Source organism: Ascaphus truei, chromosome 1 (assembly GCF_040206685.1).
Source record: "Ascaphus truei isolate aAscTru1 chromosome 1, aAscTru1.hap1, whole genome shotgun sequence".
In the NCBI taxonomy this organism is placed as follows: Eukaryota; Metazoa; Chordata; class Amphibia; order Anura; family Ascaphidae; genus Ascaphus; species Ascaphus truei.
The window spans coordinates 396,104,672-396,132,171 of record NC_134483.1 but is presented as its reverse complement, the minus strand read 5'-3'; the positions used below and the strand labels follow the sequence as shown (position 1 = coordinate 396,132,171).

General features: G+C 40.6%; 1 protein-coding gene across 3 annotated transcripts in view; it reads right to left on the bottom strand.

The window, feature by feature from the left end:
- FSTL5 (follistatin like 5) overlaps positions 1-27,500 on the bottom strand; it is an 816,421-nt gene that overhangs the window by 291,324 nt on the left and 497,597 nt on the right. For all 3 annotated transcript variants that reach the window (XM_075612304.1, XM_075612322.1, XM_075612313.1), the window contains one exon: positions 15,226-15,392. In XM_075612304.1, coding sequence (XP_075468419.1) covers positions 15,226-15,392 — 167 coding nt within the window. The remainder of the gene's footprint in view (positions 1-15,225; positions 15,393-27,500) is intronic.

Below are 27,500 nucleotides of genomic sequence, written 5' to 3'. Positions count from 1 at the left end.
CAGTTTTGGATGTTTTTGTTTTTAGACAAGTTTGTGTTTAAATAAAGCCTTTTTATTTTTCTAAATTCCTGTCCTTCTGTTTCCAGTCTGCCTGCAGTGATCCTTTTTCCTCCTTTTTTCTGGTGCACCACCATTTACCTGCTGTTTCATCCTGTTTGCCTCTCGTCAGCAGAGAGCACGCATTGTACAGTACCACTTCCAGCTATGAGGGACATGGGAGTACCTTCTCTTCAATCAACATTATAGTGACTGTTGCGATTTGTTTCTCTATTTTATTCTCAATGTCTCAGTGAGGCTGCTGTGTCTCAGTGGGAGACGTGCTCCTTGATTCCACTGTATCCCGGTGGTCTCGGACGCATTGTTTCAGTCGATCACAGCACATGCCATATGTCATATGTGGTGCACACAATATATTAATACCTTACAGGACTGCTACAAAATGTAAAAAATTTACACAATAAACACTGATTCAATCATTTAAGGAAACGCAACTCTGGCAAGCTAATTATGGAAGTTTGCAATTTTGGTTTAGCTCTTTTGAAATATATGAAGAAGCTTTTTTCTTAAATATTTAAATACATACTTTTTTTTAATAATGTTTACTGTTGTGATTACATTGTTGTGGATTTAGTTGCACTGTTACATGGACTTGTGCCACTGTTCTACTGCTTATGGATACCAAGACCACCTTCCCATGCACCAAATAGAAGCACAATTCTGAAGGACAGGACCACCATTTTTGATGTGGGAATGGGCTTCAAGAAAAGCCATTAGGAATTACAATGGTGCCCACTTATATATAGAAACTAGAGGATTATCTCTGCAATTTATTAGATTTAACCCCATATAGCCGCCCACCTAAAATAAGCGCCCATGGGCAGCTTATCGGTTGGGCGGCTTTACGGAAAACCCCGGTACCAAGACAAATTTCCCTAACCAATTCCAATCTGGCTTTTGCCCCAAACACTTCACGGTAACTACCCTCTTAAAAGTTTGCAATGAGATCCAGTGTGGAATGGAACTGGAATAACTTACTGGTGCAATATTCCTAGATTTTGCAAAGGCTTTTGATACTGTTGATCATGTTATCTTGCTAAACAAATTCCAGTGCTCTCGAATAGGGAAGCATGCTTTAAACTGGTTTCATTCTTACCTATCAGGTAGATCCCTACATATGTCTATCTCGGGTACTAACTCCAACCCCTTGGATATCACCTGAGTGTGCTGCAAGGCTCTGTTCTGGGGCCCCTACTCTTCTCAGTGTTCATTAATGATCTTCCTACAGCTTGTAAGGGAGCCTCAATACACATGTATGTGGATGACACAGTCTTATATGCACACAGCCCTAACCTCTCTGACCTTGGACACGTACTTCAATCTGACTTTATGAGACTTGAAAATTGGATTTCAATTGAACAAACTGTTTCTAAACACGGACAAGACTAACAATGGTATTTTGGACCAAGCCTAATTTTCTAAATCTTCCAATGAAAGAGCTACAGATCAGAACCAACTCTAATACTATACTAGCCCCTGTTACTAGTTTAAAATATTTGGGCATATGGTTTTTCCCATTTAACGTTTGGGTTGCACATTGATACCATGACATTGAAAAAGTATGCCAAACTAGGTGTACTATATAGGAAATTATGCCAATTATAGACTCACCTTGGCAAACTTGAAACCCTCTACAACTCAATATGACGCTTGGTCCTCCAAGGCAATTACAACACACATCATTGCGAAATGCTCAAGGAACTAGATTGGTTGTGACTTAAGTCTAGGCGCAAAGTTCATCTCTCTTTTCTTGCCTTCAAAAACTTTCTGGGCAAACTACCTGCTTATCTGAATAAGCTCCTCACCCCTAACACATGCAGCACTTATCATCTGAGATCTGACTCCAAAAGGTTCAACAAAGTATCCAGCCGCTCCTAGTTTTCTTATTAACAGTGTTTCCCCCCATCCCAATCGCAGATAGGAGCCATTACAGGGTGTATGTGGTGCATACCTGCTGGTAACAAGAGGGCTGAGTCATCCGCGATGACTTTGGGACACATGATCAGGATTCTGGGGTCCATACCCCAGATAATACTTAGCAGTGCAGCACCTCTATCTGCCGTAGGCTCCAGGAATGTATGGAGATGATCTCCCATGATAGAACTTGTACTCTCCCCCCAGGTAGATCACACACACCAGGTATATTGCAAACAGGAACGGTTTATTACTAAACACTTTGCAGTAACACAGCTACTCCGCAGTCTTCTGCCGGATACAGTCTCCTTCCTCTCAGCTTTCACTGGAGATGGTCCATGGACCGTCACTACATGTCAAGGGCACCTGCAGTCATCTTAACTCTTCCCCACCTCCCTAGCGGAGGCAGAGGTTTAATCATACTCAGTCCTCCTTGCAGGGAAGAGCACATGAGTAGGCCCCAATCTCGGGCTCCCGGACATGTGACCTGCTTTCCTCAGAGGAAAGGAACAACCTCCAAATTTAGGATGGTCCTGCCCTAAAGTACAGCCAGAAGGCAGGCACCCCGTTGTCCCAGCTACAACAGGATGTATCACCCCCTGCTGTCACTCAAGTGTAGTACCAAAGGTAAAGGGGAAAACCCCATACCAACTACTGGCAAGCCTGTAAATACCAGAGTTTACTGCCAGCCCATTGGGTAGAATAGTAGCCAGTGGGTACCCGCTACACTCTCCCTCTGGTGGATTCCCAACGACCCCGCTTGGGTCCTAAATTTTCAGGTACCATCTCTGATGAAACCAGAACAAAACAATAACTTTTCACATGATCACCCATTACTATGCATGATTTCCAATGGGACAAACAGCACGTCATGTATTCACTAACACATAAAATGGCTGTAATTTTAACATAGGTTCCTCCAACATGGAGAACCCTTCCTTCATGTAACGCCTGTATGCCCACAGACCAAGCTAGACCCCAGTACTGAGGTGGGAACGGTATGGTACCACACACCCACAGCAGTGGGAGCAAGCCTGGAGTGTAGTAAAGCGTTGCTGGGCCTGTTGGAAGAGTTGTTAGTGTATACTTGCAACGCTTGGGGGATGTCCGTGAGAATAGTCGTGTCCGTTTGTCAATGTTCAGGGATCCAGAGGGTAGAGTCGTCAGAGGGCAAGCCAGGTCCTAGGAAGCCAGAGGTCAGCGAAGTCGTACGTGTAGCAGGGTTCAAAGGGATACCAGAGAGCAGAGTAGTCCAGGGTAAGCAGGGGTCAAAGCCAGGGAGATCCAAAGTAACACAGGAGCAGGAAACCACAGGAGCACAGAGGGAGCACAGCATAGGTCAGGTACACACAGGGAAACAGGAACTATGCAGAGCGAGGAAGAGGTGGACAGACAGGGATTATAAAGGAAGGTGCACCAATGACAGAGAGGGGAGGAGTAGAGAGAGAAGTGGGAGAAGCTAGAGATAGGTGAGGGAGAGAAGAGGAGGAGACAGAAGGGGCAGTCAGGGGAATGGCCTGTACAGCTTGGGAGGAGGAGACAGGGGGAACCTGATAAGAAGAGTCTGTGCGCTCGCCCCCTGTAAGCTGGGGATGCGCGTGCACAGGTTGCAACACAGGTGCGGCCCGCACGGAGCAGGGGAAGACCGCAGGAGGGGGATAGAGCCAAGAGGAGGGGAACGCACGCGACGCCTGTGCCCGTGCGATGACCAGCAAAGGCAGAGAGGAGCATGCACGCGCGTCCTCCGTGGGCTAAGGGGATGCACACACCGGATGTGTCACCAAGTGCACGGAACGCCATGCCGTGGGCACCACGCAAGGAGGAGGCAACGGGACGGATGGCACCACAGGGGAAGGTAAAAGGAGCTACCACGGGGGAGAGGGAGCGGGGAGGATCAAAGCAGGGGCTAAAGGAGCGCGTGGGTATGCGGGAGAGAGGTAGAAGGTGAAGGAGAGGAGTGGGAAGGAGTAGAAAGGGTAACAGGAGATGGGAGAGAGGGACAAGGAGAGGAAGGAAATCTCCTGAGTCGTTACACTTCAGTAATAGTGCTCAGGATCAGGCTTTCACACTAGCATGCCTGACTTGTCAGTGACTGTAATAGAGAATACCTTTTTTGGATTTCTTTCCGAGATGTACTCCACTCTGTCCAAATACAATGAACGCCCAACCTTCAAACTTGTACGGGATATGCTATTCTCTCATGTATATTATGAAAGGTACTCATGTTGTGTTCTAGTACGTAAGTTTTAACAGCTTCCACTAGCCATTGTTCCCTGTTGGCGTCAATTTCTCTTATTATCGGTTCAGGGACATATGGATACTCAGGGACATATGGATACTCAAACCCATGAGACTTCGATATTTCTGCAATATATGCCGTTCAGCTCGACTAATCTTGTTGAGATGACGACCTTCAGTTTTACCTGGCAATACCCATTACAAGGGTTCTTGCATCGAGGGTACATAAGTGGCAGCAACATTACCTGTAGGCTTTATAAGACCTGCTAGAATGTCTGCTTCTACTCTTCTCATTTCTTGTGCAACTGCGTCAGGACTAAACACTCTTACCGCCCACCAATCATGCACTCGGTTTCGAGTAACAACCTTGTGCGGTCCATAAAGGGTACATATCCCTGAAACCCAAACTGCCACCATGGATATGGACTAGCAGTCTTTGTTACAGCCAACCCTGTATGTAAGGTAGTGTCGGTGGATGTGAAATATCGGACGTAACAGACATTGCATAATGACTGAACCGACTATTTACACTGCAAATATCTACATCATCAGCAATAACATTGTCATCAGCAGTGGACTGAAGCCAGCACCCACAAGGAAGGACACTACCTAGACCTGGTTTTCACTAAAAACTTCTCTCTCTCCGATTTCTCCATTTCCTCTCTCTGACCATCACCTCAACTAATTTTTCTCTCTCTCGCTTCTCTCCATCTCCATCTCCATCTCGCCCTCATTTTTGCAGAAACCTGCGCTCTATTAACCTACCAGCTCTTGATTCCACTTTACGCTCCTCCCTCTCCTCTCTCAGTTCTGCTTCAGACCCTGACAACCTGGCCAGGAACTACAACTCTGCCTTATCTTCCTCTCTTGATCTGCATGCCCCGCTTTCTCTCTGATGTCCTCGCCCTTCTAACCCCAGAACCTGGCTAAACTCCCACACACGCATGCTGCGTTCCTCCACTCGTTCCTCTGAACGCCTCCGGAGGAAATCTCATACGCTCGCAGACTTCATTCACTACAAATTTATGCTGTCCTGTTTCAACTCTGCACTCTCTCAGGCTAAACAAACCTTCTTTTCATCACTAATCAACACACACAAGTCTAACCCACGCCGACTCTTTTCTGTCTTTGACTCTTTACTCAGACCACCCTCAGTTGCCTCCTCTTCTTCCTCCATCTGACCTCAGGACTTTGCTGACTTTTTTAAGGAAAAGGTGGAATCCATACGTCAGAACATCCCATCTGTTGCCTCCTCCCATCCTACACTGCTTCCCAACTCTCCTCCTGCCTTCTTGACTCTTTTTCCGCTATCTCGGAGGATGTGTCACTGCTGATCTCCTCTTCGCCCTCTACCACTTGCCCTCTTGATCCCATTCCCTCCCATCTCCTAAAACCTCTTGCTCCTTCTATAATCCCTATGCTCACACAGATCTTTAACTCTTCCCTCTACTCTGGTACCTTTCCATCCTCCTTCAAGCATGCAATCGTGATACCATTACTCAAAAACAGCAAGCTTGACCCTACCTGTCCTTCTAACTATCGACCTGTCTCTCTCCTGCCTTTTGCCTCCAAACTCCTTGAATGTCTTGTATTCTCTCGATTGCTACACTTTCTCAACACCTATTCTCTTCTAGACCCTCTACAATCTGGCTTCCGCACTGCTCACTCTACTGAAACAGCCCTCACTAAAATAACTGACGACCTCCATGCTGCCAAAGACAGAGGTCATTACACTCTGCTCATATTACTCGACCTCTCTGCAGCATTCGACACCGTGGACCACCCTCTTCTCCTTCACATTCTCCATACTCTTGGTATTCGGAATAAAGCTTTATCCTGGATCTCCTCTTACCGCTCCCATCGTACTTTGTGTCTCTTTTGCTAACACCTCCTCCTCCTCTATTGATCTCTCTGTGGGGGTACCCCAGGGCTCTGTCCTGGACCCCTTCTCTTTTCTCTTTACACACTCTCTCTAGGTGACCTAATCACATCTTTTGGGTTTAAATATCACCTCTATGATGACGACACACAAATTTACCTTTCAACCCCTGACCTTACACCTGCTATACAGACCAAAGTTTCTGAATGCCTCTCAGGAATATCATCCTGGATGGCCATCTGCCGACTGAAACTTAACATGGCAAAAACAGAGCTCCTTATACTTCCTCCCAAACCTGGCCATACTACCTCCTTCCACATTGCTATTGGAAATACGATCATTCACCTAGTAGCCCAAGCACGCTGCCTAGGGGTTACACTTGATTCATCTCTCTCATTCTCCTCTCATATTCAAAACGTTTCTAAAACTTGTCGCTTTTTCCTCCACAATATCACAAAGATACGCCCTTTCCTCTGTTACTCGACTGCTAAAACTCTGACTCAGGCCCTCATTCTCTCACGTCTCGATTACTGCAACCTCCTGCTGTCCGGCCTTCCTGCCTCTCACCTGTCTCCCCTACAATCTATCCTAAACGCTGCTGCCAGAATCACTCTACTCTTTCCTAAATCTGTCTCCACATCTCCCCTTCTGAAATCCCTCTCCTGGCTTCCGATCAAATCCCGTATCTCACACTCAATTCTCCTCCTCACTTTTAAAGCTTTACATTCTTCTGCCCCTCCTTACATCTCAGCCCTAATTTCGCACTATGCACCATCCCGACTCTTGCGTTCTTCTCAAGGATGTCTTCTTTCTACCCCCTTTGTATCTAAAGCTCTATCCCACCTTAAACCTTTCTCACTTTCTGCCCCACATCTCTGGAATGCCCTTCCCTCAAAACCCAACTAGCACCCTCTCTATCCACCTTTAAGACCCACCTTAAGACACATGTGCTTAAAGAAGCATATGAATAGCTCTGGATAATCATGGACACATGATACATAAAGCTTGACCCCCTGCAAACGCACTTACTAGAATTCCCTCCTACTGTCTTTGTACGTTCTCCCTACCTACCAATTAGATTGTAAGCTCCTCAAAGCAGGGACTCCTCTTCCTTAATGTTACTTTTATGTCTGAAGCACTTATTCCCATAATCTGTTATTTATATTATTTGTTATTTATATGATATGTATTACTACTGTGAAGCGCTATGTAAATTTATGGCGCTATATAAATAAAGACATACATACAATAACATTGTCATCTGTCAGCATCATATTCCTGTAAGACCAGTCCTTCCAGTCTGTAGAAGGAACATGAGTCTTAGTGGCCCGCATGCTCCTCTTTTTGGAGTAATGTTCTCTCGCGGCTCTATCAGCTTCTCCAGGCAGTAACCCACCCTTAGACAATCGGGAGACAGGGTTCCCTGGTCAGAAGAGAAGCCAGACTCCTGAAGACCAGCCGTACTTGTCAAGGGACAGCGGAGAGAGCTGCACAGAGAGAGACGCCTCTCCCTGCGCATATATCGCCAGCAAACAAAATATTTTAATATAAATTTTAAAACTAGTGTAGATGAGCAGGGGGTCTCCAGAGCAGAACCACATTGATTTCAGGTCGTGGACCCTCTGCTTCCCGAGATACAACCCCATTATGGGGTGTCGGTATCACCTATGCATTTAAATGTCTCGCGTATTGTGAAAGTGGAATTTAAATGCATAGGAGATACCGGAACCCCATAACGGGGCCTGTATCTCGGGAAGCAGGGGGTCCCAAGTCAAATCAACGTGGTTCTGCTCCAAAGTCCCCCTGCTCATAAACACTAGTAATAAAATATATATTAATACAGCTTCATGAAGGGGTTAAACATCAATAGCCTGTTTCTTGGGGCAGAGGGGGTGGATGAAGGGTGGTAGTAGTCCCAGGGTGGGTGGGTAGGCCTGCCTGAAATGTTGCAGGAGGAGTTAACCCCTTTACTACCATAGTGGTGGGAACTGTTATGGTAATGAAGGGGTTAACTAGTCCCGCTATACAACCTCCACCCCCCGCCCCCAGAAGGCCTAAACATCCATCCTTGGGCCTACTACACTTTTCACCCAATCCCTCTATCCTCAAGAAACAAAAATAAACAAAACAACCGTACTACCCACCTCCTCTACCCCCAACAACCCCCCCAAACACATACAGTACAGTAATGGGTAAAACTACTATTATCCACATATGGATAATAGTGCATTTGCACATTATAAAATCAAACATTAGGCAGTCAGCATAAATAAAGTAAATAAAATGTTCAACTTACCCCTGCCATCATGAAGTGCGTCCTCATCAGCATATTGCTGGCTAATGTCCTCCGATGCCAGCAAGAATATAAGAAAAATACAATTGAATGGCCCCTAACCCCTTAATCACCTTAGCGGGTTAATAACTATAGTAATTAAGGGGTTAACCACCCTCCCCCGCCACCCACCCTGGAGGCCTAACCACCCACCCCGGGACAACTATACCCATCCTGTACCCATTGATTGGCACAGTGTTATATCATACCGATATATTATAGGCATGATAAGCCACTATATCACTCAATGGTTAACCTAATAAAAAATAATTCAGGCCAAAAATACACAATAATCAAAGAAATACAAAAGCACCTAAACACCCCAACATTTAAAGAACTAAAAAGCCTCAACTACACATAAATTACATTAATCTATCACTAAAACAGCACAATAATTCAAATTATGTTATTCCAAAACATAAGAATAAAAATAAATAAACATCTATCCAACCAATCAATTAAAGAAATAAAATCAATAGCCAACAAATCAATGATTTAGCCAACGCAAATAGAGAAGTGAATCTCACAGAATCTGTGCATCGGAGTTAAGGTAGATTTCTTGCATACACATATGTGATAAAACTCTAATTGGACAGTGGACACATAACCAGTGAGTTAAAAGGTAAACCAGATTGCAGGGCTCATTGAAGGGTTAAGGAAATGCCTTCTATGGAGTAATTAAAGAAGCAGCAGAATCATGTGTGAAAAACAAATGTGTCTCAAACAATCCTATGAATAGGCAAATCCCCCTAGAGCATATACTGTAAGTTCCTCTTCATATATAAGATTTGAAGTACTCACATTTCTGGTTGTTAATGTCCTTTGAAGCGTGTATCCAGTCAATAGATAAACAAAGGGAGATCCAGAAGCAGGAAGAAAACGGAGCACAGCAGTCCCAAAAAATCTGGGGCTTAGGCCAGATATGCAGTTAAAAAATAACTTGTATTGCTTGGCAGACATCATGGTGGTATACTATACTAGTTTATTTTTAACTGTATATCTTGCCTAAGTCCCAGATTCTTTGGAATTGCTGTGCTCTGTTTTTTTCCTGCTTCTGGATCTCCCTTTGTAAATCAATGAATTAATTTAAATCAGTAGCCAACAAAACAAATAATTAATTTAAAACACAAAGAAATCCTAAAATGCACTAAAACAAGCCATCCAAACTCAAAACAATGTAATCCAAACAATAAACAGAAATCGAAAAAAACAGCAAAATATAAAACAAGCATTTGCCAAAAAATGCATTGGCTGTCACTGTATTTATCTGTACCATACCACAGATTAATACATTATCAGTCAATAGGCAATCAAAACATAAAAATAAATAAATACAATACAAAAACTGAAAAAAGACATTTACATACATTCAATATTTTACTTACCTTTAGAAGTCTTAACCTCCGACTCCCAGTGTATCTGGAAGCTCTCGACCTGCGACGTCATCACCGGCAATCCATCTCCATCCACCTTGAAGATCAGGAACAGGTAACAAAAATCTTCTTTCTTTAATCTTCTTTCACCTTCTATCTTCATCTGTCATTATTTTCTTTTATGCTATCTTCTATCTTCATCTGTCAATCCAAAACCCCATGTTAAATCCAAACGGATGTTGCCACGTCGACTTCTTCCGCTAAAATGAGACGTACAGGCCTTATATAGGGCCTGTGACGTCACATTTTAGGGTCAGATGGTTTAGCTCCAATCCAAATTGTATTTTAAGGATGTGATGTCATCCCCAAGGGAGGTACGTCACATCCGTAAAATCACATGGCTATATCACATGGTATTACAGATAATGGGATTGAAGACAATCCCATTGGTTGTTGTACCATGTGTTAGGCCACATTAGTTCAAAAGGATGTGACATCACTTTAAGGGATGGAGGTGGGCCATGATACAGCATCCGATCGGATTGGAGCTGTACCATCTGACCCTAAAAAGTAAAATCACAGGCCTTATAAAAGGCCTGTACGTCTCATTTTAGCGGAATATGTCGATGTGGCAACATCCCTTTGAATTTAACATGGGATTTTGGATTGACAGATGAAGATAGAAGATAGAATAAAAGAAGAAAATAATGACAGATGAAGATAGAGAAGAAAGAAGAATTTTGTTACCTGTTCCTGATCTTCAAGATTGATGGAGATGGATTGCAGGTGATGACTTCTAAAGGTAAATAAAATATTTAATTTATGTAAATGTCTTTTTTCAGGTCTTTTTTATTGTATTTCTTTTTATGTTTGTGATTGCCCATTGACTGATAATGTATTAATCTGTGCCCTTTAGTGACAGTCAATGGATTTTTTGACAAATGCTTGTTTTCTATTGAACATTTCTATTGAACATTCAAACCCAGAGCAACAGCTGAAGTACAGTAGTCTAATAACATTTAGAGGAGAGGAAGAATTCCCAACCCTTGTCAACAGTAACATTGAAACTGCTCCAGTTAACTGAAACTTTCTTCTAAACATAACTATGGTCTTTATAGTGAATTAGTAATGACACCTCCCACTCACTCTTCCACATTCTCAAGCCCATCTCTCTCAAGATGGAGAGATGAATGGTATCCCACCCAAAGGAACACCAGGCAAGTTCATTGGAAAGGTATACTCTGCTTCACTCAAGCCCCGACAAGGGAGATACACAGATGTGTTTTTCCAGGCCTGGCTCACCTGATCCGCATTCCTCATCCTGTCATTTCTCCCATCTGCTGTTAGTGGGTGTTTAAAAAAAAGCACAGTGCCCAAACTCGAGTCATAGTAGTGAAGGAAGGGGACAGCCTGTTACACCTATTCTGTCAATCAGGAAGACTGCTTGCTACCATCAGGGAGGGCGGGTATTGTTGGAATATACTGATGAGTCTTTAATTTACCTCTTGTTCAATTGGGGTCTAGTTATGGCCCAATCCTCTCCTGGACCACTCTATGCCCCTACTGGTGATGGGGCATAATTGTTTCCTTTTATATTCTTGGCCATTGCTAGTTTATTTAATATGTGTATGAAAGGGCAGTTGAATTCTAGGTTATTGTTGTTTCTGCAGCCAGAGATGACCTGTTCTTTTGATGTGAAATAGTGCAGGTTAACAATCACATTCTCCTACTGGGATCTTTCAGATGGGGCCCCACTGAGCAGAGTGCTCTATCCATGGATGTAAGCTCCATCATTAGTGTCAGTGCCACATAGAGAGTCACATAAGGTAGTCCTCTAAATCATTAAGATGCTTTCTGGGATATTTTGAATCGTTGGTCCCATTCCCAAGTTCTTGAGATTTACACTATATATTTGTATACAGTGCAGATCTCCTCTTTTAATTTGAAAATATCATCCTCTGCAGCAACCTGGGGATGTAGAATGTGTTCATTATGTTTTTATTCTCCTTCCAATTACTGATATTTCATGTGCGGCAAAATATGAAAGAAGACATAGAAAAAAAAAGAAGACACATTTACTGTATATATGACCACACCCCGTGTAAATTTCACCCTACATCATAGCTTTTTTTTTCAAGGTTATGGAAAAATAACACAAAAAAGACACTTTTTTAAAACATCAGTACACATTGACTTTTTTTTTTATCACTTCCATACTTGGATATCTTCAAGTTCTTTCCAGTGCTGTTTTTATTTTTTTTTAAATCTGTTACTCTGGTCAGGAGATACATGCTTGAAATATTAAATTTTTGGGAGGTTAAAATTAAGCTCTCCCCAGAGCCCAGTGCAGTCTAAAGGTTACCACATAGGAAGAAAAACTAAGAATTTCCTTATTTTTAATACAAACAAATAAACAAAGAGCAGGACATGCTCAGATAGAAAGATTATAACTCTTCTGGACGCAGGCTCATATGTAGCATGTGAGTAAGTCCATGTAGCTTAACTCATCCCCTTTTAAAGCACACAAAGTCCTTCTGTTTTCTTTAACTTTATTGGGGGTAGTTAACAGAAATATAAAAGTTCTCTAGGTGGATTGTGCTAGCAGATTTCTCTTGTCAGGAGATAAACCTATGAGAGGAAGGTGTTCTGCTATGGGAAGTGCTTCTCTGAGGGGAAGGTAAAAAGGATTTCCATTTCTGAGGTAGCAGTGGAAGAAGTGTCTACTCACTTTGGCTGCTTGTTGGAAAGAAAGGAGCATACTTTCCTGTCAGACAGGATCAGGCACAGGGGCATAGCAATATGCAGATAAAGCAGGGGGAGAAGACTAAACCAATCTCAGATATGAGCATTGGGAGGTTGCCAAAAAGAGGATTACTTGTAACAACTATGTTGCAATATACACAGCTCTGGCTGCTTCAGCGCAGGGAAAAACATGTAACTTTAGTTGGGGAGGGCTGGCAGCCTGAGAACAGGAAAATATAGAGAAATAAACAATTCTATTTCAGGACAATAACATTATAGGAGTTTAACTTTTTAATCAAAGCAAAAATAGTTGGCACACAATACAGGGAAATCTCAACTACTAATTTTATAAATATAACGAAATGTGGATCAATAGCCAAATAAGTGAGGTTTAAAGAAAAAAAAATCAGACCATTTGTTACTGTATATGCCTGTGAGGGAGTGAAGAGGTTAACATCCTCACTGTTCCAGGCATAGGAGACCAGACTCTACCTTTCAGACCAAAACTGAGACTCTCACAGCCACCACCAGTTTATTTTTTTTCTTCTAAACTAAAGCGGTCTCACATTTTAATCTGGTCTGTAACTGTTACCTATGCCTATATTATCTTTAACTGTGCATGCAATGTCTTGTATAGAACGTATACCCTGTCCACTTATGTAACAGTATTTGTACCATGTATTATTTGTCTTAACTCTATGCCCAGGACCTACTGTACTTGAAAACGAGAGGTAACTCTCAATGTATTACTTCCTAGTAACAAAACCTTCCATTTTTGCTTACTTCCCAGTAAAACATTTTATAAATAAAATAAATAAGATCAGCTTGGAGGTTCCAATGAACTCTTTATTGGATCTAAAGTTCTATAGAACAAGGCAGACTTCCTGTCTCATTGTTCAGAGGTCTGCTAGGAAGCAGGGCTTCAGTTCTAGAAGGATTGCCTGGGAACAGCTGGTACTCACACTGAGCTCCAGAACCAAGGTTCAGAAACCTGATAGGATGCAGGGCTTCAATTCCCAGAGGGATTGTCTGGGAACAGCTGGGACTCTCACCCAGCACCAAAGATAAAAACATACAGTACAATGCTGTTGTGCATCTATGCTGTTTGTTTGATTATTTACATTTGATTCAACGGTATATGTTACCCTGTTTTTCCAGTACGTGAAATAAAGGACTCTTTATCTGAAAGTACATGGTGTGTGGACTCCTCAGTGACCCTACCCTGAAGGTCAATCCCTCACAATTCAGTATAATATAGCAGCTTTTGTCAATAGCCTAATATTGTCAACATTAACCATCCTAAACATAGAAAAGCTTCCCTCTTACAAAACAACAGATAAGGTTGCAACACAATATTAAAATATAGAAACATTTTAAAATCCTGAAAGTAGATGTATAAAACATAAAAGTCCAACTTAACTGAAAGTATTGAAACATAGATAACACTGTAAATCCAAGGTGCAAAATTATACAAAGTAGCCTGAAGTTCAGAGTATGCAGAGTGATCAAATTAAGGGAATGTTACAAAATGGGACAGGTTGATCACATGTTCATATGAAGTGTTTAATACAGGTACATGTCCACTACACACAAACAGCTAGTATTATACACTAACGAATGTTCAGATAATGTGGTACTAATATGTGAAAAGGGTAGTACTGTATGCTTAAGTGTCTGTTGTATAGTTTATACTCTGGGTTGCCCATCACTAGCTGGACCCTTGGACTACTAAGGGTTTATTATACAGTATTACAAAGTAGATACAAATTATTTGAACGGACTCTTATTGTAGGTATCCACTTGGTGATAAATCATAGCTAACACCAATAGGTTTTCTTTACAGAATTAACTGCAATTAATACAATGTTAAATGGCAAAACGCAGCTTAGTACCTCTGAGCCAAAGAACCCAAATGGTCTAATTTACTGCATGTGTGTGTTGGAGCAGTACTCCAAATTTCTCAATTTCCAATGCTTCATACATATCTCTAGTTGAGTTCAGAGATCAAAAGAACATATTACAAATGTGAACTACTGTATATAATATTGGGCCCATATTTACTGAGATAATTCATTTTTATGAGCTGTAAAGTGTTTTCTTATGGAAGATCATCAATTACTAGACATGGGATTGTGCCTTAAGAGCAAGTGACAAGCATAGACTTTAAACATACACAGTTTGGACAGATCCTTAGTTTTCAGGTACAATGTTTTTATTGGCAGGGGCTTTCTTATAGTCGATCTTGGTGGGAATAGGGTTGCTACTTTGCAATAGGGGTTTGCAATTGCAAATTTTTATATGGTGCATCTTTGTAAGCGGAGAAAAAAGTTTTCTATTCTTTTTACAAGTTTTTTTTGGTAGTTTTCTATCATGTGGTTAGGTTGTTGGGGAATGCACTTGAACACTTCCTGTTTTAGTCTGAATAGGGAGAATTTTCCCCCAGACATATACTTTTTATATTTATTAGGTAAACAGGTTCCACATTATATAGTATGAAGATATACTGTATATACTCTAGTGTGCTTTGTTCTTGAATTCCTTCACCATTAGTCCTTACTACTTTTATTAAAAAGCTGCTCCATTAATTATATTTATGTTCACACAACATAATAATAATAATAAAAAAAATAATAATGTTAAATGGAAAGATACACTGGGTCATATACAATAAAAAGTGGTTTGTAACTTACGCTGATGTCTTCTAAATCCAGGTTGTTTAGAATCACATTGTTACGCATCCAAATGATAGGAGGTCTTAGGTTTCCTTGGATTGCACAGGTTAGGACTACACTTTGTCCAACTGTTACTGATGTCACACTTAACATTTGATCTTCTGGAAGTCTTAGTTCAATTACCTCTGTAATGAGACATAAATGATTTCAAAAGTCATTAATAAATACTTACGGCCAAAGGTAATCAAAAAAGTTTCACGCTGAAATCAAATGAAAATAAAAACTTTGAAAACTTTTTAAAGCATTTGAAATAAAAGGTCATCCCGACATTTCTATTAAAGTAACTGACAACTATCACCTAGGAGAAAAAGATACATTTCACTTGAGAGAATTACGGAGGAATAGTTATACTAAGCATGACAGATTTTACCTCCAGGTAGATACATTATTTAAATGCCAAACAATGCTTTCTGCATAATAATATGCGCTCAGGGATTTTACAATATGTTATGTATGGATAGTGTACTTTTGAAATAAACTGGCATCATTGTTACTCTTAGGAAAACATTGCAATGGTCTGTCTTTCTTTATAAAGAATACTTATTGACATAGATTATACACTGTCTTTCTTTTATCTCTCTCCTTTACATTATTGCACATAACAGTAGATGTTGTAGGGCTGGTGTTGCCAAACCTGTGATCATTATATGTGTTATCACAGTAGTAAATGAAAAGGGAATAAAGCCTTACATTACAAGAAATGGCAAATGATATGTTGTTATGCAGCCTGGTCCATTTTTGCTGGCATGTTTCACATATAGGGTATAGCAAAACATCAGTGTAATCCAGGGGTGTGCAAACTTTTTAGTTTGCTCTCCCCCCCTGCTGGTGCCCCCCCCCCATCCCCCACTTACCTGTTCACCAGCGTTTTCTGACGTCATGATGTATGTGACACCGCGCTGTCATGGCAACATGTCACCAGAAGCTGCCGGAGACCAGGTAAGGGACTTACAGAGGCCTTGCGCCCCGACATTTAATTTAAATGCTTTCGGGAATGTGCCTCCCACCCCCAGATAATTTCACGTCCCCCCTGTGTAATCTATCCCACTTTAATGAATAATATAAAGTATTAAATAATTAAAACAAATATAAATCTATCTCATAGATTAAAATATGTTATTGTTTCTTTTAGAAGCTTGGACAAATGCGTGTATGATGTTTTTCACTATTTTGCATTTAAAAGTAATATTAAAAGTTTAATTACTGGAATAAAAATTGAATAACAAAATATCTTGGACTGAGGAATTCTTTTGAGTGAAAAAAATAAATCACTTCCAAGTTGAAATAAAGCTATATTATATTGAGCTCCTTGAGGTTAAACGAATAAGCTACTTATATAAATATAATTCTATGTATTGTTCACTATTTCATTTGCCATTTTCTAACAATTTTCAAGGTATTCCAAGAGGTTTTAATTTATTATCCTTAAAAAAAATCCATTAACTTTAAAATCAGCATTTTCTTTGAAGACAAATTACTAGACAGAGAACTAATACATAGGATAAAAATTACAAAACCGAGAGAAACATAAGGACCACTTTTAAAATTCTTTTATGGCCCTACAAATATATGAAATTGCATGATTGTAGACAAGAACACAGTACAGTAGTAAACATAATGGCATACCAAGATATAATGGAATACATGAAAGTCCATGCAAAAAGTAACAACTTAAATCGTACATTAGATTTTTTAATAGAAAAATATAACAAATGTACACTCAGCACATACTGTAATACTACTATAATAGCTACAATCGTGTAATCATATCTCACCAGCTCATCACCAGGAAACATTTAAATTAAATTGTCAATCATTTTAGAGCATGCCGTTGCATTTGATTTTTTTCTATCTGTTCTTTCTACCATTAGTATTAGGAAATAACAAATACACGTTTCCTAGCTCTTCTTTTTAATATACTTATTATCCCCATAATATCTATGCATCTAAAGAGGATTACAATGTTGATAGAGAAGTATTAAGCTTAAGATATGAAAATTATACTGAAAAAAGATTTATGCATTTGTAAAATTCTGTAGATCACTTTTGGATAGTACAATAGAAAAAAGTATGGCCTGTCTGTTAGTCTGATTGATAGGACAATGAAAATGAAGAAATATGAGGAAACCCTGCGTTACCACACAACAGATGGTTCAGTAATACAAATTCACCTTCTCCTTTATCCATTAGCAAACAGAATGTATGCAGCTTGCTTAAAATAGACGAGTGCAAAAATAAATTTATATGCAGAGAATAAAAACGTGACTAAAACCATAACTTCTTTCTTAGCATGCCTTAAAAATAAATTGAATAATAATTAGTGAAATTGTGAATATAAATGCATATAGGTCCTAGATTACTTTTTTAATCAAATTAATTTATTCATTAGCACATAATGATCTATATTCAAAAACTTAAAAAAAACATAGAAATTGTGGCAGATAAGTATTGCTCAGAGCACATTCAAGCCCATATTAAGCTTTACTATTCCGTAAGACCTGTTCCGGTGCTAGAAGGCATTCAAGGTACTGAGCCAGATTACTTCCTTGCGTTGCAAGGTTACTTATAAAATAACAAGAAAAATGCTTTCTTGTGCTCCAATGAAAGGACGAGTTGGGTTCCTTTCAAACTCCAATGTGATTTCTATATCGATGTGAGAGACGTATAATATGATATAAGATTCCAGAGAAACACCTACCCAGACACTATGAGGAGAGTAAGATGTGGAACCTGGGTTCTCCGGTGTCACTTCTCCATTTGCTGCTAGCAACCATCTTTGGACATGCAATGACGCAGCTGGAGTTGATTATTTGGGCTTCCATTTCCCTGGCATGCCTCCGATGAACACAAGAATGCAGGTCAGAAAAAAAAATGTGGGGCAACTGCTAGAGAAAAATAAGTACGAATATCCGACTCTTGTCCCCCAAAAAATAGTTTATTGGATCATGGAGCATGTGCCAGAGAGAGTGGGCTCACTGGAGAAGTGCTGCCCAGTTACCGGAGCTTACAGAAGGGGTGGAACCCCCCCCCCTCCCCTGGTATAAAAGTTGTCTCCTTCCAAATGTAGTAGGAGTGTTCCAGTGTAGCCTGCTCATTAGGGAGTAGGCAGGATTCTTCCTTGCCCCATTGGGGGGTAAGGGGGTAAAGACTAGCCATGGGGCCTCAAGCTCCTGGGGGCCTTGTCAAGGGAAGAAGGCATGCAAGCTGTGAGGGATAGGTACTGTAAGTATCTATGTGACTGCACCTCTCTTGCATGAGAAGGCTGAAGGATTGTATGAGCTGGTTCACCAATAAATCCTGTTGTATCGTTCCGGGTCTGTGGCTACATTTACTACAAAGTTTCTTGTGGGGATGAATCCCTGCCTCTAGCAAAGCCCTGCAGGATGGAGGAGCTGCACCATCCTGAAAATCTGTCCTGTTGCTCTCCCCATACCAACGCAGAGACTCAACGCTTCTGTGAGCCTACAGTTGAGCACCATTCCACGAGAATACACAAGTACCATCAAATCTCCCTTAGTGGGGGGGGAATAGGGGTGTTACAATGGTAATACACCATTTTCCTTATGGCTATAACACATTTAATCCAAACTATTATTTAACCCACACTGCAATTCCGTCACACAGCTCAGTGCTCGCATTAGCATAACAGCATGTTACCTACTGTAAGCACTGCCTCGTGTTAGCTGACCATGACTCGTGTTATGCTTATCTTACCTAAGGGTGGTGTTAGCTCTCTCCAGACCCTGAAGTATGGGTTTAAGAGGAGGGAGAGAGAGAGGAAGTAAAGAGTGTACAATTATGCTTCTGAAAACAGCATTTAGTTTAGTACGCTTTGAAGATACCGTTAGAACTTAATGATGCATTCAGTTAATGACTTGTTAAGTCACTGACAGAATTGTGGATTTTGGCCCGGATTTAAGAATGAAGTCAGTGGGGTGTTAGATAGTAGATACTGTATAATATTAGGAATGTAGGTATTTTATTTTGAGGTGGGTGAATGTTGAGGGTGATGCCGAAAGAGAATAAAAAAGATAAATGCTAACAATAAAGTGAAAATCTATCATTGTTGTCATAATGTGCTTCATAAAAATCTATTAATGTACAGTACATAGCCTACAGGAATATGAAACATAATGTTATATCAAACACAGCTAATTGGACTCCTGTATCCAAAACAAGCATTCCATCAATTTCCCCTCAGATAGATTATTCTTTCATTTGGCAAATTGTAACCAAACTTTGCTTTTTCTTCTTTAGGAAGCTTCAGAAGCTTGTTCAAAGCTAACCTCATCACCTTCAGATTAAATGCATGCAAGTTTCTTACATTTGGCATAATTGTAGAAGGTTTAGAGAACCTGAAACAATCACATATTATTTGGGATACTGCCAGCCTCTCCTGTCTGCATCTGCCAAAGGATTCAACTGCTACATTATGTTAACCATATGGGTGATATATGAAGTGTGAACAAATGTTGCCATCTGTAGTGTACAGACAATATTTTAATGATTATAGAAGATAGAAATGTGGATAGTATACCATTGTGGTATGCCAGAATTATATTTATTTAATCTTAATAGGTTAAGATAGCTTTGTAGGTCTTATAAACAAAAGTTAACTAGGGCAGTGCAGAAAGGTTGCAGTGCAGAATAAGCAGGAACAAAATAAAACTTGGTTGATCTTCATTTATATGTTGTGCTTTGTTTGATTGACTACTATAGTCCAAATAATCATCCTTGTTGTATATCATTCTATATAGAAATGTTATACTGGCTCTCATGTAGGACAAATCAAAATGCACGAATATATGCAAAGTTAAAATATTTTTTGTACACAACGTGTTACAGTATCGTAATAACCAATTTTAAAATGGCGTTAAAATAAGAAGTGGTTACATATTCCCATTTGCAATTTAATATACTAGTGTGAAAGGCATGCAAACATTTCATAATTTGTTGTATTAATATCATATCACATAATTGTAACACGTCTATCCCCCCGGCCAATGAAAAGGGTCAAACCAAAATAGTCCTAAGTGTGTGTAATAGATGCTCAGCTGTTTGCCTTGTTCTCAGGGTGCTGTTAATGAGTGAAATAAAGATAGAGGGCACCAGGAACTATTATGAACTTTATTTAACTGGGTACATATAAATGATTCTTCTTTGGGATGCTCACACAGTATTCCACAAAAAGGCACATATCTTCAGAGTAACAACAGGACTAGTTTTCAGCATGTTATAAGACATCTGCACTCGGTTCACTCCACCATGAGTTTTACAAGTAGCTCAGCTTCCTCTAAAAGCCTTGGTGAGCCAAGTGCCCACATTCCCCCCACCAAAGAACGACAAACACAGTATTTGCAGAAAAACAAGGCCACTGCATTATTTAATTTTAAACCAGAGTTTGTTTACCAAAACTCTTCTTTAACCCCTGACAGGCAGCCCAACCATAGTACAGAGCCCAACGGTGTCGCCGTAGCTCGTGACTCCCACTGGCCCTTAAAAGGACAAGCTTAATTGTTCCACCAGCCCCAATGAGGGCGCCATTATACCCGGTATCTATATACCTCCTGGACTCTCGATGCCTGGCAGGCACCAAAACCCCGCCACGGCCATGGGCTCCTGTTACTTACCCTAACTCTGAAAACAAATAAAGCTGTTCCCCTTTCACAGGTTTCGAGGGCCTGGAGAACCTGGAGAGCCCCTCCTCTTATTCCTTCTGTGATCTGAGGATGGATTGCTAAACCGTGCCTTTTATAACATTTTCCCCCTTCCTCAGTTACTGAGCAGATTAAGGATGGTCTTATTTTCATACAGGGCCATCCACTCTCGGGTGACTCTTTTGGCAACTTCCAAAAACAGGGCGTGGCTAGGTACCTGACTTAACTTACACACAAAATATGTCACATATGTAACAGGTGTTCCCCCACTCTCTGGGAGATGTCACTGTTACCTGTAGTCTCGCAGTGTTGTACCTGTGAGGCTTACAGGATTACTGAGTGTCCGCCGGTAGTGGGGAAGACAGGACAGGCTTTCAGATATTCTCAGCTCTTTCTTGCTGCAGCACCTCCATTTCCAGAAGGCCCCAGCAGATCTGGGAGCAGTTCCTGCATGAAATCCCTCTCACACTCCCCCTGATAAACTGCAGTCACAGGTAGGAGTATAAAAACAGCAACTGATCTTTATTCTTGTACATCCATACACAGCATACAACAGGTACACTCTTCTTAGGGTCCCTGGACTCAACACCCAGGGCTTGAGGTCCCAAAGGTCTATCCTTTGCTCCCCTATTCCCTAGTGGAGTAAGGGGTAGTATCCCACTACCTTACGGAAGGGGAAGGAAGGTGGCCAGAGCCCCGGCTCTACACTTCCAACAACCACAAAATTTGGATCTGCAGTCCCTTTTTTCTACCCAGGGGAGGGTCTTAGGTCTGAGCCCCTGATAGGGCAGCAAATAGGTCTTACCCCCCCCCCCTGTCACGCAAGGGTGGTGTTTACTGCAGCAGCAGCGAGGGTATAGATTTAACCCTAACACTGCCTGCGCTGGTACCAGGGTTTATGTGTTAGGTAGAGCAGATTAGTAGCCAAGAGACATGGCTACACATGGAAATAGTTACTTGAAATAAATTACATGGAATTAGCTGTAACTGTTAGGGATTTAACCCCTTAACTCCCTGTAGGAACCAGGACACTAGGAATACTGTAGCTTTAGTATAGCCCATGGGTGCTACATAATAATACATATTATTTGTTTGTATTATGTTGCATTGAAGAGTACCCAGTGCTGATTAGTAGAGATACTGTTTGTAAATTGTTTCTTCAAATTTGAATCTGACACGGATTGGCCAGTTCCTTGCAGCCGCAGATCAGTCTCCAAAAAGTAAAATCAGCCATTTTTTCTGGCACTGAAAATCTATCAGTCGGATTAGTAATCCGAATCAGACAAAGTGAATTATAATAGGGGAGGAGGAGCCGAGGAGTATAAATAATGGTGCAAGCTGCAGCCATTGCGTTACAGGGTTAAGCTGTGGGTTGGTTAGGCTGTTGCTGCTGTACTATTAAAGCTTACAAATTTGAATTTTTGCCTGGGGCAAGTGGAGTGTGATATATGCTGCGCTGATGCAGAATGCCCTGCAATAAAGTACCCTTCAAGATACCTCTGCCTCTGGTATCAGTTCCTGGGCAGGAGGGAGGTTATTGTGTAGTGATGGGGGCTGACTCCGTGGGATCCATCACTGCTGGAGGCGCTGACACCACCATGAAGAACCCAGAGACCTGTACGAGCCCGTACTGTTCCTATCTCTTTACCATCTGGCAGACAACTCAGACCTCCTGCAAACCTACAGGTAGAGCACCATACAACCGTGGTAATGCGCCCACTCCCATACACTGGTCCCTAAGTGAGGTTGGGGGGCACATGGTACACTACATTTTGAGAGGTCCTGCGCTTTCTTTGTCTTTCCTGTTCCTCAGATTCCCATTGGGAAGTTTGTATTTTCCCATACACTGTTGGTGCATTACACTTTTTATCACTTTGCACATTGGGGTTTCTAATTATAGTGGTAGGATCATACTGCACTATTTTTGGGTCAAGTAGTGATTCTGCACAGAGTATACTTCACATATTTTATTGCTATACACAATTTGTGCGCTTTAAACAGCCTTTGCTGTTTTTTTTTTAACTAAAACTTGTATCTGAACCATTAACCAGGCATGAAACTGTGACTGACTGGAGTTTGCGTTATGTAGCACTCTAGTAGTAAGTGACCCTTGTTATTGTGGTGTGGACCCTGGGCCTCTGGGCTCCTGTACAGTAGTTTTTTTCTGTTTGTAGTATATTACTTTATATATATATATGTAGCAGTTTATAAATAGTTATCTTAAATAATCATAATATTCAAGAACATTTACTACTGTCAATTATTTGCAAGGACGGGGTTAAAAGTATTCACATTTAGTTTATCTCTTGCTTTCCCTGCCATGCAGCTAGTTTAACAGTATGCAGTAGGACAGCAGCAGCAGCAGCAGCAGCGACTACCCTAGTGCCATATTCCATTACTAGAGTTACCACATAGGTACAAGTATTGGTTGGTTAGGGGGCTGATGCTGCTGCTGTGGTAGTAGAGCTCAAACATTTAAACATTATTTACTTAATTAAACTTTGTGTCATCATTAACCTGTGAGTGACTTGGCTGACTCCTGTCTGATTCTGTGTCTAGTAAATGTATTATATGGCAGTATATTCATATTTAATAATTAATAATAAGAAGAATTCACATTTTTGGCAGCGGATTAATCTATTGTCTTTTTATTTTACAATCCGAATATTAACACGATCTGTGGACTGGATTTTAAATGAAACGTGAAATCTAGCATCTGATTATTTAAAATCTGAGACACTGAGCCTTATGGATGGATTTTAAATAATCCATGCGGATTAAAATTCATACTATCCAAAATCGGATTTTAACGTGCGGATTGGATTTTGAATAAAAAGACCGGAAAAATCTGGGAAGGGGATTTGGACCAGTCCGCCCATCTTTACAGATTTGTCCCTACCACCTAGATTTTACAAACTATATATTGTGTGCCTGAATGCAATGAGTTGACACTGAAATTAAATCCTGGTTTATTGATTTCAAAGACAGTGGCATTACCACTGTACAGAACTTATTATTTTCCCAAGAAACATGTGATATGTTAATTAGGGAATGTAAACAGTATGTATTACAGTATACTGTAGACTTTTGAGGTTATTCATTCAACTGTGCTAGTACCAATTAGGGCCCTCTCACATTGGAATTCCCTTTGCTGCTACCCATGTGCCCTTGCCAAAATAAAAAGTTTTTAAAATGAGGCAAAAGCTACATTCAATATTAACATTGCAAGAACCAAACAAAATCTGGTACTAATCATTGAAGCTCATAGTGAAAGTGCTGTGCCCTCTCCAATATTAGAGTATTTGAGAAAGTGTATCTAAGGCTGCGTCCATGGTATGGCAGACCGCGCGGACGCACGCTGAGCAAACAGACTGCCTAAAGGCAGTGTTTGCGTCTATGCAGCGTGCGGGCGCGTGCGCACGGGAGGGGGCGAGTGTTGCGCAAGAAATCAGTTGAAACTGATTTCTTGGTGCGACAGGCTGGTCACGTGAGCGGTTCGCCCGATGAGGGTGAACCAGCTCCGTGACGTCAGTGGAACGCCCCTAGACACGCCCACGGACGGCGCGCGTACCATGGCCAAGGAAAGCACCAGCTTTCCCTCAGCCTGTGCGTGCCTCCGCACTGCTGAAATTATCATGGACGCAGCCTAATGCTGAAATGAACATTACAAATTTAACTTCCATACTGAATTTAAAGGCATGTGAGATACTGTATGCAAACTTTTAAAATCATGCTTCTTCAATTTAAAAGTATTTTTACGACTGCTAAAACCAACTCCAGTGTTACTTCAAAAAAGCTAAAGACATACAAATAAGATCTACAGATGCAGTCACATTTGTTTGTTTACGAATTTGTTGTAGAAATTCTCTAGGGATATTGTGGGGGCTTGTTATGTAGAGATGTAATAATGATTGTCTTTTCTCCTGATACCGTGTGCTGTAATGGGTGCCTGAGGCATACTTTGTAACATAGTCCATATCTGTAAATTATTTATTTTGAAACCGTGGATCATTGTCACTCTCTTTTCTTGCGTAAAATCCCTATTGCATACTTTTTCTGGCCAACACATTATACCCTTAAGCTTACATCACTCTTCTTTGAGCCCGAGGAATCATTTCCATGCTATATTTGTACAGATTATTTACCTTTATTCTCATATTTACAAATTACCAGGTAATTCCAAAAATCTAGTCTGACTGGGGTTAACCAAGGAGAGTTTCAGAAGCTATCATACCTGATTATAAAGCAGGTTTAATTGAAACATTCTTTATCAGTCCCAACAAGACGGCTACTTCTTTATCATATCTTTCATTCATGAATGATGAACCATTACAATAGATGAAAAGAACTGTTGCTATTTCATAGACTTTGGAAAATTAATAAAAAAGGAAAACTCTGCAGTTGAACTGTATTATAGTTTCTGTAGATTCTGTACTTTTATTTTTTACAGACATTTTTTTTCGTTGGGTAATATTAACTTTTCAGAGCAGCTTTGATAAAGAAGATAATATCTGACCAGCATGTCTATTGTCAACCTCTGTACTCACATAACTCTTAAGTCAAATGTAATAATTTCACCACAGTAGTGATTTTCTTTTAGGGGAAAAAAAAAAAAATATATATATATATATATATATATATATATATATATATATATATATATATATATATATATACTTAGTTAAGTTATGTGGGTTTTTTACCCACCATAACTTAACTAAGTATGGTAAATCCCATCCTCATTGCTTCATTTTTGCCTAGCCGGTATAACCAACCCCACACTGATGAGACACATCAAGGTCGAAACGGCTGTCTGTGGGTGGGTTTACTGGCTATGCATCTTAACCCTGGCTGTGCTCAAAGCTGTGACCATGCAGCAAGCTTAAGCCAATAGGGAACCATGTTAAAAATGGTTTTGAAGCAAAAGTTGGCACTATGTGCTCATTTGCATCTCATTTCCCAGAATCCCTTGCTGCAGTGGAAGTGCTGTATGCTGGGTAATAATGGTGAAAGACGGGGTTGCAGACCTGTCTAAGACATGCAAATGAGCATACAGTAATATTTCCATTTGCTATTTATATATATATATATATATATATATATATATATATATATATAAAAAAAAAATTCCACCAGATTGAAAGACAATTAGATATGGATGAAATCCTATTTTCAATCAAATATTTGCAAAGCAAGCTCTCACACCTGTACTGGCAGTTTGATATGCAGCGCTATAATTAATATTATATCATCTTAAGCACTTAATTCAATTTAAGGCTGAGGTCCCAGTGACTGCTACTGTGCACGCCTCGGCCTCGGTGTGCGCTGTGTGTTCAACCTCCGCTCCCCAGTCAGGCCGGTCCTAGTTAGTACCCTGTCGCGCACCTTTCCTCTGCGGCAGGGGTTTTCAGGCAGGCAGGGAAATTTGACCTCAAAGTTTGCGACGGAAGCGTGGCCACGCCCCCACCGGCACGTTCAACCAATGAGGGCTGTTTTCTTTTTAGGCCACTTATGTAAGATTGCTATTGAACCAAAGCTCATGCCTCCACGAGAATGAAAGATTTTCAGAACCTTTTCTATTATTGTAAACACAACCACCAAATCTTAAAAAAACACCTCAACTGATTGTAAGGACGAGATTCCCTAACCTTCACTTTATATATTTGGGGAATATTATTGCCAGCTTAATACAGTAGATTCCTGACTACTATACAGGCATACCCCGCATTAACGTACGCAATGGGACCGGAGCATGTATGTAAAGCGAAAATGTACTTAAAGTGAAGCACTACCTTTTTTCCACTTATAGATGCATGTACTGTACTGCAATCGTCATATATGTGCATAACTGATGTAAATAACGCATTTGTAACAGGCTCTATAGTCTCCTCGCTTGCGCACAGCTTCGGTACAGGTAGGGAGCCGGTATTGCTGTTCAGGACGTGCTGACAGGCGCATGCGTGAGCTGCCGTTTGCCTATTGGGCGATATGTACTTACTCGCGAGTGTACTTAAAGTGAGTGTCCTTAAACCGGGGTATGCCTGTACAGTACATATTCACAGAAAAAACAGACAGCTAGAGTCACTAAGTGGCACAAACAGTTTTGTCAGCTATCTTCACTGTAATGAACAGTAAAAGAGGGGAAACAACATTTGTACCAATTTAGTACATTAGAAATATCACACAGAAATATGAAAATAACACCTGCCTCTCATTTCCCTATGGATTATCCAGTGCTGTTTACTTAAGAATGAACATCATAATTTGTTGTGACACATTGAAAAATACAACTTGAAAAATATATTAAATTAAGTGCAAATACAACCAAATACATTTGTATTAGAAACAAATCCCTGAAGAAAGGACCACTAAATCACAAGGTCCAACCACAAGGCCCAAGAACACAAAGCTTCATTTAGCGAATTAATGTTACTTAAGCTAAAATCACTCAGCCTTACCATGGACTGTCAAATGACAATATTTTTTCTCCCGTTAAGAGCATCACAATAAATATAACGTTGTTAGTGATAATGAGATGCAAATGAGGCGTCACCATAATATTGCATACCCAGTTTG